The sequence below is a fragment of the Primulina eburnea genome, chromosome 17 (assembly GCF_022965805.1).
Source record: "Primulina eburnea isolate SZY01 chromosome 17, ASM2296580v1, whole genome shotgun sequence".
Lineage (NCBI taxonomy): Eukaryota > Viridiplantae > Streptophyta > Magnoliopsida > Lamiales > Gesneriaceae > Primulina > Primulina eburnea.
Genome location: NC_133117.1, coordinates 28,378,470 through 28,392,898, shown reverse-complemented (window position 1 = coordinate 28,392,898; position 14,429 = coordinate 28,378,470). Strand labels below are relative to the sequence as shown.

The following is a 14,429-nucleotide window of genomic DNA, read 5'->3' as shown; positions in this document are numbered from 1 at the left end:
CACGTGGCATTTTTCTTGTTTTTTATTTTTAAACAAAAAAGACACAAAAAGATAAATAAGAGACAGGAGTCATTAACTATGGTTAGGTTTGGCCCATTAATTGAATTTTTCGGTTCCCACGTAAGTACCACAAAAGACTACCCTGTTTCAAAATTTCAGTAATTCAAAATTTCACCTCCATGACACCGCTTCCTCAACGAAACTCTGCTGGCAAAGTCTGCTGGTGAACTTCCTCAACGAAACGAAAGTCTGCTGGTGAGTTTTTTTTACATATCAATGTTCATGGCATTCCGATTCTTTGTATTACATACATAAATAAAATTTAATAATTTGGTGATTTTATGTTGATTCTCCTATAAATTCATTTTTCTCGTGTAATTAATTTTACATACATAAATAAAATTTAATAATTTGGTGATTTTGGTTTTGGATTTTCTCGATTTTCCTATAACAATTATATTAGGTAAAAGGATTGTTTTGGTAACATGGTTCTGAGAATTTTATTCGAATTATACATCGAAATGTTGGGAGAGTCATGATTTGTGAGCAATTCAAACTTGTATTTCCACCTTCCCATGATGTTCATTGATTAGGTAAATATCAAGTCTTCTCGGTGGAATCAGATTTTCCACATCAAGCCATATTATGACAATGCAATATAATATTTGTCATGATTGATTATATGTTTCATGTTCCTGCTTATTTATTTGAGGGATGTGCAAGATTAAAAACAACCATTGAAGCACAATTTTCATTTTCGAATCAAGCCATATTTATTTTGGGACTGCATATTTAAGGCATTGAGAAGATGTAGTAGATGATTTTTTAGAAGTGGTTGCAATGTTTTGTCATATTGAAATCGTTCGTTGTATAAATAACTGGTATTATTCATTATTTTTTATTTTCTTTTGTTTTTTCAGATTGCATAGTTGGAATATGGAAGATAACGAGCCAATTTCACTTGAGGAGTTGGACGGAAACTACGATCAAGAAGATGACGAGCAGACTGAACAACACGTGGTTGAAAACTTCGAGGTACAAAATGAAAATTCGGTTGTTGATGTTTTGAAGAGTAAACTACTAGTGGGTACGGTTGTGAATAGTGTGGAAGATGCCTATTTATTGTATTGTCAATATGCACATGCCAAAGGTTTTAGTGTGAGGAAGGGTGACCAACGATGTTTTTCTCATACTAATGAACTTCAGTCCAAAGAATTTATCTGTTCATGTGAAGGTTCAAAAGACGAAAGAAATTCTAGTAAAAGGATTCTAGTTTATCAAAAGTTGATCACTAGAACTAACTGTAAAGCGAAATTGAAGATCACAAGGGAAAAAGAAAGTGGATGGCAGGTGAGTAGATTTGTGGAGGAGCATAACCATGAAATGTTTGCATCTGATCAAAATCACTTGTTAAGATCGGCACGCAATATATCACATGCAAAAAAATCGACTTTAGAAGCCATGGTAAATGCTGGAATATCTGTCTCCAATGCTGTTTCTTTTATGGAACATGAAGCATGTGGGATAGAAAATTTAGGTTTTATCAGAAAGGATGCATATGATCATATGAGTCGACTGAAAAAACATACAAAAGTTGAGAATGGAGATGCCACTGCGCTTATTAAATATTTTATAGATAAGGCGAATAAGGAGAATTACTTTTACTGGAATGTTCAGTTGGATGATGACGATAGAGTGATGAACTTTTTCTTTAGGGATTATAGATGTGCTGTTGATTATGAATTTTTTGGTGATGTATTGTCAATTGATACAACCTACAAAACAAATAAGTACAATTTGATTTGTGCTCCATTTGTTGGTATCAATCACCATATGCAAAATGTTATGTTTGGCTTGGCATTTATGTCAGATGAGACCGAAAGCTCTTTTGAATGGTTGTTTACAACATTTCTTGATTCTATGAATGGAAAGCAACCGCAAACTATCTTTTCAGATCAATGTCAAGCCATGATGAATGCCATTGAAACGGTTTTCCCAGATTCACATCACCGGTTATGTCAGTGGCATATAAATCAGAATGCTCCTTCACACTTTGGTAGTTTAAATGGTGATTCAAATTTCAAGAAGTTGTGGTATAAATGTATGAATTGTTGTGAATCTGAATATGAATTTGAGGCAACATGGAAATACATGACTGATACATATAATTTGGATGGTCATAAGTGGTTGAATGGGATGTACAGAATCAGGAAAAAATGGGCGACTGCTTTTAGTAATGGGAAGTTCAGTGCGGGACTATTGGCTACTTCGAAGAGCGAAGTCACGAATATGGTTTTAAAAAAAACAAGCAATAAGATGAGTTCTTTGTATGAATTTGTGCTTAATTACACAAAGATTCAGAAAAATTGGCGGTCGAAAGAGAAGACAGAGGATACTCGTTGTCGTCACGGTAAGCCTCCACAGATTTTGAAAAACCATCCTTTGTTGATTCATGCTGCTGAAGTTTATACAATTTCTATTTATCAGTTATTTGAAATTGAATTGGTGAATTCTTTGAATTGTAAATCTCTTGAACCACCAGCCTGTTTTTGCAATGATTGGAATTGGATTCAGATCAAAATAAAATCTCATGATGAAAACTCAATGTTTAGGCATGTGGTGTTCAATAAGCAAAGTCATGAAATAAAGTGCAGTTGTTGTAAGTTTGAGACAATGGGGATTTTGTGTAAACATGTTTTGATGGTGTTTAATTGCATGGATGTCACTGTTATACCCAAGTGCTATATTTTGCGGAGATGGATGAAGAATATAAAAAGTCGAGTTAGCACCGATTTGCAAGAAAGTGGCAGTGGTGGTGATGGTGGTGCTCATGTATCTCAGATGGAATTTGTCAACCAAATAATGAGATCGGTATATGATCTAAGTCAATTGAGCAAACCCTATGAGTGTGCGAGAAAAACATTATATACATTGGTTGACACCGCAAAAGATGAAATCTCCAACCTTGTGCAGAATTTGAGTATAAACGAGCAGTGTGATGATGATCCGAGTGATGATCAAATAGGCGAAGTATGCATTCGTAACCCTCTTACTGCAAAAGCGAAAGGGATTACAAATGCAAATATTACACGACACTGGGATCATACGAGCAAAAGAAGAAAAGGTAAAAGGAAAGGAAAAGCTGAAATCTCAAGTAAGTATTTGTATACAATTCATTTTATTCATCTACATGATCATATTACACACTTTATCTACTAGTTGGTGTTTATATTGGTTTGAACGTGCTACATGAAATAACAGCAAAAAAAAAGGGGCAATGTTCAGAAGATGGCAACAGAACACGGGAAATAAACTTCATACAATCACAATCGCAAAATCAGTTTGCATCCCCGCATTTTCCATCTGTATCTGGGCACAATGACCAAGTGCAATATTCAAGTCAAACGGTAACTTTGTTTTTTTCCATAATTATATGCATATTTGTATTACATATTTTTTGATATTTAAAATGCAGGTAGGTTATACTAATTTTTTTGAAGCTTCTCAAATGAATTTTCCATCTTATCCGTTTGAGGCTCCTCCTACATCACAAAGACATCAAGTAAGGACTGTTGTATAAATCAAATAGGTATTTTTTACAAATTTATATTTGATTAAATTAAATATACGTTGTTTAGGGATTTGGTGATGAGAATTGAATGAAGATTGGGGGGAATCCAAAAGCAAAGAGTTTGAAAAGAATCCAAAGTCGTAGCCGAGTTTTAAAGGACATCAGAGATTGCCTTTTGTTTTACAATTGTTCCTTATTGTCTGTTGTTTAGGGATTTTATAATGGCAGGGAACCTTGCATTAAATAACTATGGGCATCTGTTGTTCCTTATTGTCTGTTGTTTGACAAAATATTTCATTCTTCGTATATCAGAAATTGTGGTCACAAATCTCCTTTTCTTATTTCATATTCGTGGAATGCAAATTTTTGGAAGAGACGTCAGCTCTATTTGAATTCAATTGTTCTTCAACAGCATGTCAATGAAAACATGATATGTGGAATGCTAATATAACTTCTTCTTTTTTTGAGGGGTGAATAGCAGAAACATGTATGCAAATCCTTTCTTTTCCTTTTTTTTACTTCTTTTTTTTGGTTGGAAAAAGTGGCCGAGTGGATTGAATGGAAGATGACTGAAATTACATGATTTTCAGATTTTTATAAATGTGCAGCTACGAAATTAAGGAAAGAACTGGGATTCCCAGCTTGATAATTATATTGTGATTGAAAATATTATTGAATTTTTGGAGTATTTATGTTCGGCTAGACTTCATTTCTTATTATTCATGGTGGTATATTACTTAATCTAGTAAGGGATCATCTCGCTCAATTTTTATGCGAAAGGTTTTCCCTGTTATTATTATTTCTCGGATCCATGAAATGAATGGCATGAGAGACGAGTTAAATGGAAGAATTATATTGATTCAGTTCCAGTCACTTTGATCCTCCAATATCGGCAGTTTTATGACTGTCTGCTGAGCTTGAATTTTAAATTCAATGACACTGATGCTGCCTTTGCCCTCTTGCTGGACATTGTGGATGTTGCAAGTCAAATCCAATTCAAAGGGGTGTGAGAGCAGTACATAAGTTATGTGCTGTCTCAATTGGATCGGACAATATCCAAAAAGGGGGAAGACTTAAGTTTGTAACCGTTCAAGTAAACATGGATTCTGTTTGTCAAGTAGATGGGCAAACAAGAGTTTATCATGCATAAGAATGAAAAATTTGTTCTCAGCAATAAAAGGTCGGCTATGCTCATCATATGATATAAGATAAGTGAGAGAATTAATGAGTTCTCAAAGCTTATCATTCGGATTCAGGATATGTTTGTTTCATTTGATTGAGTCGGCGTGACAGTGGAATCGTGAGTCGGCGTGACAGTGGAATCGGCGATGGAGTCGGCGGCTGCGGCGACGGCGACGGCAACGATCGACTATTTGTGAGGAGAAAAAATGGGAGAAAAGTTTGGAAGGAGACAAGGAGGGATCTACAAAATTTGCAATACGAGATCTAAAAACGAAACAATAATTGAAATTTACTTAATTTACATAAAAAGGTATTTTTATTGTCAAGAAAATTAATATGTAATTCCAGGTGGCAGTGGATGGTAAACCGAAAAATTCAATTAATGGGCCAAACCTAACCATAGTTAATGACTCCTGTCTCTTATTTATCTTTTTGTGTCTTTTTTGTTTAAAAATAAAAAACAAGAAAAATGCCACGTGTCGCTGCCTGAATGGATTCAGGCAGTGCCTGTACATGTATAATCGAATAAACCCTTTTCAACAGATTCTACTTTGTACAAATCAAAAAGGGGTTTTTTCTGTCTTTTAATGCAATCAATCAAATAATCTTCCCTTAACACTGGTAGTTTCATTCTCCTGTTAGGAAGAAATCATGGAGAGAAGGACACAGAAAAAAGGTCAGAGAGGTAGGGACCAATGGGTGGTATGATATTCTTTGCAGTTTCCCAGGATTACCTCGCCTTTCTTATTTCTGCACCAATTTCATCCAACACACCACTTACAACTAAGCAATTGGTTTCTGTGATATTAGAAGAACATCAATTTTGATTTACAAGAACTAAGAGACAAAAAACCCAAAATTTCAATTGAAGAAGAGTGGCTATAAACCTTTTCTTATCTTGGTATGAACCTGTCCACCTGCTTCCGCTATTTTGCTCTTCCACTCTCCTGCGAAAGTACTTTGTCAGACAAAAAGTCTTCTTCAAATCCTCTATATAGCTGAAAGAACATTTATCAGCAAGATAATGGGGGAGGGGAAAAAGATGTCTTAAAAATACCGTTGATTCAATTGAATAGTAATGACTGTTAACTTTTAGGTCAACGATTCAAAGAATGAAACACATTATGGTGTCATAAAAGGACAAAAGAAAATATAAGAAAAACTACATGGTGCTAATCAACTAACATACCTTCAAGAGAAAGTCGTTACTTGTTTCTTCAGGGATTTTCCACTTTCCCTTCACACGCTGAGGTTTAGCGGTGGAATACGAACACTTACTCCACTCTGATAAATATCCACAGCATCGGTACATTCCTGAGGAATAACGAAGCCATCCCGAGCAAAGAGGGCATTTTGAAAGTGCTCCAAAAAGCATTCCATCAGCACTAAAAGGACCAAAAAAGGAGAAACAATAAGAGGGGTCCAACATTAGAGAAACCATTGACACGATAAAAACTGAATGGCACAATAATTAGCAGGTTAATAGATGAAATTAGAACCAATCAGGACATGTACGAAACGAAAATCAGCGAGATAAAAATAGTAATAAATCAATCCAGATATATAACATTTGGGTGGGAGGGGATTTTTTAGGCTTTTCTAAAGTAAGCATTTCAAATGATTTCACTAGGTCAAAGAGTTTTGCAGTCAAATTGATCGAAAAGAGAATAAAATTTACCAACGTTCTCGCAAATCAAGCTCTGATCCCTTCAAATCCTGATCATTGACTTCAAGCATCTCCCTCAACTCTGAAGAAGTCACATGCTTTTTGAGATTATCTTTAAGCTCCCACAGAGCCTTAGTCTGATCCTCAAGTTGGCTTTCCAGGACAGATTCTTTTAAGGGCTCACCTTCAACATTTTTCACATTATTTTCAGAAGGCAACTTGATTGAAGAACTGTTACCTCCATCTTTAGAATTTTTCGGTTTCGGATCACTTTCAAATGCTCTTTTCCTCTTGTTACCACTTTTGGATGTTGAATCCTGCAACATATTTTTCTCCTCTTTAACGTCTACTTTTGTGCCTGAAACAAAAACCATGGGTCATCATGACAGTATCCAAAGAAATCCCCAAGAAATCTAATGATTTATCCTGAAAATTTGAAAGTTGGACCTTCTAAAGCTGAGGCATTATTTGTAACAAGAGAAGTAACTGTCGCACGATCAGTGGCTGAAAGACTTTCCCATCCAGAAAATTTTTCTACCTGGGAAGTCGGTGACATTTCCATGTAACACTTTGCATGGTGCCATGCCAAGGCTCTAGCACTTTCACCTTCAGGTTTAGTTGATATACGAACCTAAGTAAAGAGAGGGGGGGGGGGGGGGGGGGGTGGGGGGGGGGGACAGATCTTTAACAAGGCTTCCACGGACCTGATGGCATCTGTATACTGGTCATGAAGCAAATTTACAAAATCTAAATTTGCGAAAGGAACAATGGTAACGACAGTTCGAGAAGAACCCCTCTTCAGTTCAATTGGAAATTGGGGAAATCAGAATAGCATCAGGTAAAGACTTTACAGTGAGACATCAGAGCATGCAAAGCCATGATTGTAATAATTGCTTGCAAAAAAAAAAAAACATGAATAGACATGAAAATAATGAATTATTTCCGAATAGCTATATATCTGTAACTAGTGTAGTAAATAGTGACGGACAGAGATGCCATGATTAGGTTCTTGACAATAACCCTTAAATAAGTTTGTGCTACAGATGTAACTGACTGAAAGGCCACTCGACATCCCCAACTCATCTGTTTCATTAAGAAATTGTGCACCATCATATGGTCCAGCAGGAGTAACAGTTTTTAAAACTATCTTACCTTATAATTAGGAAGAATGCAAGTAAAAAGGATGATGAGTACATGCACATATATAGAAGATTGGCTAAATCAAACATCAATCTCGTTATTGTTTAACAGGGAAAGTCACAAATACTTAACCTCTCCCTTTGTAATCTTTTGATTGCAGTATCGACAAGTAGCACGGGATGTTGGTGAAACTTCTATGCCACAATGGAGGGCAGGAGAAGCAACGGAATCTGTCTGACCGACACCATCTACGTATTTTCTAATTGTCTGTTGATCTTCCCACCGAAGCAATTCTAAGCCTTCGACATCATCAACCCTGATGTGAATATAAGAAATGTAAAAGAATTTACCATTAGTCCATCAAAGGTTGAATAAAATCCTGTATATGATAGCACTTACGATTTTATCTGTTTTTTTTTCTTCATGATGCAATGAGCATGGTTCCACATCTGGCTCCAAATGTAATGACCCGAATTCTTATTTTGAATTAAGTATTAATTAAGAGATAATGATTTGTTAATTAAGTATTATTAAGAATTGTTAATACGGGATTAAGCTGTTGGTATCCACCGAAAGTTAAATGGATAATCCGATCTACCTCAGATTTCATTATCTCGAGAAATCTAACTAGACCAATGAGATTCTGACACGTGGCGGATAAGATTGGTTCGGGTTTTCTGAAATAGTGCGGATGCAGCCTATAAATGGAAGCCGATTCTTTTGTTCTTCACCGCATTCTTCAGAGAGAAGTTCTAGTTATCCTTTAGGTTTTTCTAGCCAGTTTCTAGGGCACTTTGGTGTCGGGAAGTTTCGGAGCTAGTATCGACTCGAGGAGGGGTCGGTGAGCTGAGATCGAGACATCATCAGCGGGCTGACGACGGACGCAGGTATAACCCTAAATCCTTAGATAGTGGTTTAAGGATCGTTAGGGAGCTTGTAGCATGTTTGATCTGGTTTGTTAGTGATTTCATTGTGTTGATATTGTCTAGGTTCAGAGCTTTCTGTCAGATTGTTTTAGTGAGGTACGTGATGTACTGACTGAGATATCCAAGCATAGTATACACACTTATATGCTGCATATTTATCTGTTGCATGATACATGTTTTACTGCTTTGGCATATTATGCATGACACATCATGTTGAGTCTGATATCTTTTGAGATATACCTCGTTTGTTGGGGCCGCTCAGCCCTATTCTGTATTGTGGACGATGGGGCATCGAGAGCTACAGTGTCCGACGGGACCCGCGGGCTCTGATGACCTGGACATTGCAGGTCCACGTCTTGATGATGAGTGTGGGAGCCAAAACATGCCTAGGGCAGATCAGAGACTACACACTCAGGCGCCTCTAGACTGAGCATGAGATTCTTGACTTGATCCTTGATATCCGAGCATATTGCATTTCGCATGCATCATATCAGTTTGTATACTCGTACATTCTCGTATTGGGCGATTGTCGCTCACGTCCTTGTTTTCATCTTGGGCACCCCATTCCACGGGGCAGGTCTTAGGTTGGACGGTTCGGACGACCAGGGCAGTGGCTAGAGCAGTGGGGTTTCAGTGGTGATCCAGTGGAGGTTTCATGTGGTTTACCGTATTATCGTTCAGGATTATGTTTTGTTATGGTTGTATTATGTTTAAGACTGCTGTTATTGTTTTGGTTTGGTTTGAGTTGTAAGATGATTAAGTATTTGGTTTCCGCTGTTTAATTGTGGTTATTAAGTTTAATGTTGCATGTTTATTAGTCTGTTTAGTAGTGGCTCGGGTAAGGGCGCTACACCAAAAACAAACACAAGTGAGGTGGCATCAAACAAGCTAGTTGCTTAATTAAGAACCATTTGAATATCAAGCGAAGGAGTTAAAAAACGTAATGGTTGGTTCCAAAAACCCAAGATATCAAAAAAATCTCGTGTTACACAAGTTCCACACAGGAAACACTAAGAACCTAGAAACCCCAGAGGGCAAACAATGTTTAAATTATGCAAACGACAAGAATGCACCCCAAAAATGACTCGATGGTACAAATGTCAGGAACTAAAGGAGAAACAAACCAGGAAACAAAAAAATGACATCACTGTACTTAGAAAGACAAAAAAAAATCATTTTTAGATATATGAACGAAAAAAAAATACTAAAACTGAGTTAATTTTTAAAAATTTATGATGAAAAGAAACAACAAGAAGATATGAGCGAAGGAATAAAAAGAAAAATACAGGCATGAAGCCATCAAATTGGGAAGCTTGGACCATCTTTCCGAGCCTAAGATTCTCCTTCTCAATGTGATTCTTGCAAGTCTTGCACGACGATCTTGATGACTTTGCATATTCCACTTTCCACGGCTTTGGAGGGTTCGCCATTTCCCCCACTTTCCTGTCTTTTTGCCCCTTTTTCTGCCTTCCTTTTGCACTCGGTGTAGATTCAGAAATAACGTGACTACAGGATTCTGCACACCGACTGTGAAAGAAATGATAAGAGTACTTGTTACCGCAGTGGGATCTAGGGACTCACTTTGAGCTTAGGCCCACTAACATACATTGTACTGACAATCAAAATCCAAAAACTTTCAAACAAATTCGATGGTCCTTGTGAATTGCAAAAAAAATTTAACTTGGTTAATATCTCAGGCTGTAGATATTAAATGGAAAAATTAATGATTTTTTAAATGTTTTTTCCATATCTAATTATTATATATTCATTAAACAATTGATTGGAGTCCAAACTTCCTTCCTCTCTTGCAAATTAAAACAGTAGCCAACAATAGCATATTCTGGCCACCATTTTATTTTATATACAAAATGAGTAATATTCATTTCTCTTTGATTATTTTTTTTTTTTGAAAATATATCATATTTGAAAAAGTTCGGTGCTGCAGTTTTATCCGAGAATTCCAATGAATCGATGTCAACTACTTGGAAGAAGACAATAACGAATTTAGCACAACTTAAAATGGCACGACTCCTGTGGCACATGAGGCAGCCGTTTATTTAGTTTTTGTATTTGCTTTTTCCATTGAGGGAAAAAGATGGTTTTCTTCGCCAGAAATTGTTCTTCAACTTGATTTCGCAGTGACGAGCATTTTCTTTTTCTCAATTCTATGCGTACATACACTTTCATCTCACACGGACCAAATTTTCCATGATACATACACGAGCATTTTCTTTTTCTCAGGAAGTTCTTCTCTACCGAACAGGCTACCAGGTCTTTGTTATGTCATGCACATCGTTAATTTTTTTAGACACGCTTGTGTAACTCTTACTGTATTTAAAAATTCACATCACAAGCTCATTAAATATAAGCAATTCAAATGTGATTCCATCCAGGAACAAAATATATGGCGGGGGTCAAACCTGCAATCGAACCAAGAGCTTCAGCTGCTTCATGTCTGACCATCGGATGCTCATGTACATCTCTGAGGACTTGGGACAGTGCATCTGAAGCTTTTTTGTTCTGCAGTTGCCCTAATACATAGGCAACCTGAGGAATAATAAAAACAAGGAGGTTAACGAATATAAACAATGAACAGGCTATATGGTTAATAGGTTAAGGGTGAAATAGTGTTGGCTCATACCAATTTAGAGGAAAGCCACCAATTTAGAGAAAAAGCCCAGTTTATATGGTTGCACAACAAAGTTACATATACAAACTATAAATTTAACATTAGTGCTAAGTAATTGTCATGCAAATAGGTGAACAATGTCGAATGGATAAAGATAATAACTGACAACTACAATCCTATCGGATATATTAAGCAAGAAGACAACAACAGACCTCATGTCGTAGAAGAGCACTTTTTGCACCAAGGGATTCTATAATGGCAGATATAGCATCATTATCACCAAGATTCCGGAGGGCAAAAAGAGCAGCATATTGCTCGTACGTGCACTTATTTTCATTCAATAGAATTTCTCTGAGAAGTGGAAAGGGATAAGTAAAAGCAACTGGTAGAATCAGGATACATATAGTCATCTACCTATATCTAGAATGGCTACCTAAGTTCTTTACAGAAGAACATGAAGCAGGGGCAGCCGGATCAACTGACAAGAAAAGAGATGACTCTCCAGCCACAGAATTCGTCATCTCCTCTATTCGACTCAGTGCTAGCTCACATGTTTCTCGAACTTCCTGGGCAGGATCTAAAGTTAAACTACTCTTCAAAATGGGAATAACACACTCCAACCCGATAGCACCAAGAGCTTCCGCAGCCTGTGGATGCACAAGTTCACAAGATTATCTAAACCCAAGGGAACATTTTCAAATGACTGAACCAAGTGAAGAAAATATTCAAAAGCAAGTTACCTCATGGCGAACAATGGGATGCAATGAAAGATCATTTAGAACTACTTCTAAAGCAGGAATGGAACGAATATCTTGCATCTAACCCAAAGCAAATGCAGCCTCATGGGCAAGCAGATTTGAAGCATCCCTAGTTGCTGAAATAGAAAAGGCCACAACTTCAGGATCCTAATTTATAGGATAATAATAATAAACACAATTTCACAACAAAAAGTGAAAATCGTTTCAACAATACAACAATCGGAATTTATTCCTACTTTCAAACTTAAGAGGACTACTTAAAAAGAGTAATTAACATTTCTGCAGCATCTTTCTTGTTTGGGTTTCAATCAAGCATGTAAAGAGTTTATTATCATTCTTGATGAAGCTTTCCAATTTCTATATTTTGCATTTACAGCTTTTTGGCATAATTCAAATTAATCTAAAAATGAATAGATAGGTAACATGGAAGTTCAACCGCAAAAGAAAGGTGAAACATTTAAAAAACGAATAATTTAACCAAACAGAGCCCCGTACACAAATTATAAACATAACGGCAGCCAATAGCATTGAACAGCCCGAAGCCTATTGACTACAATTACAATGTCCAACCCGAATTAAATGGAATTGAAATTCTTTTACAGCCCATTGCCTGTAACATACCTTGTATTAGGGCATTGCGAGCGTCAGAGCCATGGAGGGTTCGAAGAGAAAACAGAGCTCTAAATCTCTCGGATATTGGCTGGTTCTAGTCCAATAATTGCTTGCACAAAAAACTCTCGGTTTCGGCAGAAACTCGGAATGAACGATCGGAATCGGGACAAGCTTCCGTCGGAAACAATTTATGCAATCGAAGAAGGCCTCTTATCTCGCAGTTCCGACCACCGCCAAACTTCCGAGAATCTAGGGTTTAGAGAGGCCGATGATTAATAAGATAAATTATAAGGGATTAGTGGACTACAAATTGTGCCTAAGTAGAGAATTTCAATTTAGTCCTTGTGTTTTTGTCATTTATTTTCATCGAATGACATTCATCATAATTATTTAATTAAATAACTAATATTATTTTTTTCACGAAAATTTTTGTGAGACGGTCTCACAGATAAATTTTGTGAGTCGAATCTCTTATTGAGATCATTTCTGAAAAAATATTTCTTTTTATGCTAAGAGTATTACTTTTTATTGTGAGACCCGTCTCACAAATAAAGATTCGTGAGACCGTCTCACAAGAGACCTACTTTATTTTATTTTTTATTAAGGAGACATATGTGACCACTACATTTCTAAACATTCGGACTAACACGATAGTTTATAAATATTATTGTTTAATTTTATATTTATATGATATGATTAAATATATGTACATATAATGATATGATGGGTTTTTTAATTATTAAAGCTGCTATTAAATTTTCTCAACCCTAATCCCTAATGGCAAATTATAAACTCTCATGATATACAAGTTTTTAACCATATAATAATTATATAAATCTATAATGATATCTTTCATTTAATAATATGATTTTGATGAAAAAATAACTAAAGAAATTTGTCTTCACATGATTACAAGACTAATAATATGTCTAATTCACTAAAAAAAAAAGAAAAAAAATAGAATTGAAACTGGATTTGGAAATCCATTTTGAATTTAGCAAAAATTTAAAATGTAATTTGAAATTTGATTTAACAATTAAACGTAATTTTATATATATATTAACAAATTGGTATTTTATAATTTTATAATTAATTTTTATCAATAATATTTATATAATTAATCATCTATAAATTATCAATAACAATTTTTTTTTTGAACATGTTAAAATTATTTTTAATTGAATAAATTTTGTATTAAATAAAAATATAAAATTATAAAGATGTAAAAAGAATAAATTTATCATATATGTATAACGAGTGTGTAACGTCCCGAAAATTTAAAGGTCCACGCGAACCACATGCTTGCAATTATTAAATTCTCTTGTATTTTGATTATATGTTTTAATTGCATTATTTAATTATGTGGTGCATAATTGCATGTTTAAAATATATTTTTCTACATTGTTGCATTAAAATGTAATTTTTAAGGAGATTCAAGTGATGATCGAGGAACGGGGACCGAGGGCTAAAATGTAAAAGATTTTTATTAAATAGTTATTCTTAATTATTTAAAATGCGGTCGATGTTTTTAAATTTTGAAAGTATCGGGTTGTGAGGTGATTTTATAAGCCGGAACGTAATTTTTATCGGTATTGGCTTTTTAAATAAAATTCGAGCTTTCGAGCATCCCGGCTATTAAATTCACATTTTTATTTAAAAGAAAACTTTACTATTATTTTATTTAAAATCCAAGTAATTTAATTGGGCTTTAATTTATGGCTTAATAGGCCTAAGCCTATTTAGAAAAATTAAACTAGTATTTAAAGTGTAAATTGCCACAATTCTAGAATCATCCATCGGCTACTCTCTTTATTTTTTTTTTTAAACTCTCTCAAGCTCCAACACACACACACGCACGGCACTTTTTTCTGGAAATAAGAAAACCAAGGGCAGCAGCCGTGAGTTGGAGGGATTTTCGTGCGGTTCTTGCCTCGTCGTTTCCTCC

General features: G+C 35.4%; 3 protein-coding genes across 3 annotated transcripts; 1 reads left to right on the top strand and 2 right to left on the bottom strand.

Annotated features, from left to right (window-relative positions):
- The first annotated feature begins 936 nt into the window (after nucleotides 1-936).
- LOC140818011 (protein FAR1-RELATED SEQUENCE 5-like) lies at nucleotides 937-4,581 on the top strand. The gene is made up of 4 exons (XM_073177804.1): nucleotides 937-3,154; nucleotides 3,262-3,407; nucleotides 3,476-3,562; nucleotides 4,468-4,581. The coding sequence occupies exons 1-4, from the start codon at nucleotides 937-939 to the stop codon at nucleotides 4,579-4,581; spliced, it is 2,565 nt and encodes an 854-aa protein (XP_073033905.1).
- Nucleotides 4,582-5,486: 905 nt separating this feature from the next.
- Nucleotides 5,487-12,802, bottom strand: LOC140817718 (poly [ADP-ribose] polymerase 1-like). Its single transcript, XM_073177460.1, has 13 exons — nucleotides 12,494-12,802; nucleotides 11,855-11,988; nucleotides 11,548-11,761; nucleotides 11,327-11,465; nucleotides 10,906-11,032; nucleotides 9,772-10,012; nucleotides 7,959-8,008; nucleotides 7,692-7,875; nucleotides 6,867-7,050; nucleotides 6,432-6,777; nucleotides 5,943-6,138; nucleotides 5,641-5,751; nucleotides 5,487-5,551 (listed from the first exon to the last, which is right to left on the bottom strand). The coding sequence occupies exons 6-12, from the start codon at nucleotides 9,913-9,915 to the stop codon at nucleotides 5,680-5,682; spliced, it is 1,176 nt and encodes a 391-aa protein (XP_073033561.1). The 5' UTR covers nucleotides 9,916-10,012; nucleotides 10,906-11,032; nucleotides 11,327-11,465; nucleotides 11,548-11,761; nucleotides 11,855-11,988; nucleotides 12,494-12,802; the 3' UTR covers nucleotides 5,487-5,551; nucleotides 5,641-5,679.
- Nucleotides 10,859-11,932, bottom strand: LOC140818010 (deoxyhypusine hydroxylase-A-like). The gene is made up of 4 exons (XM_073177803.1): nucleotides 11,855-11,932; nucleotides 11,529-11,761; nucleotides 11,327-11,465; nucleotides 10,859-11,032 (listed from the first exon to the last, which is right to left on the bottom strand). Exons 1-4 carry the CDS (start codon nucleotides 11,930-11,932, stop codon nucleotides 10,859-10,861), a joined length of 624 nt encoding a protein of 207 aa, XP_073033904.1.
- Nucleotides 12,803-14,429: the final 1,627 nt, after the last annotated feature.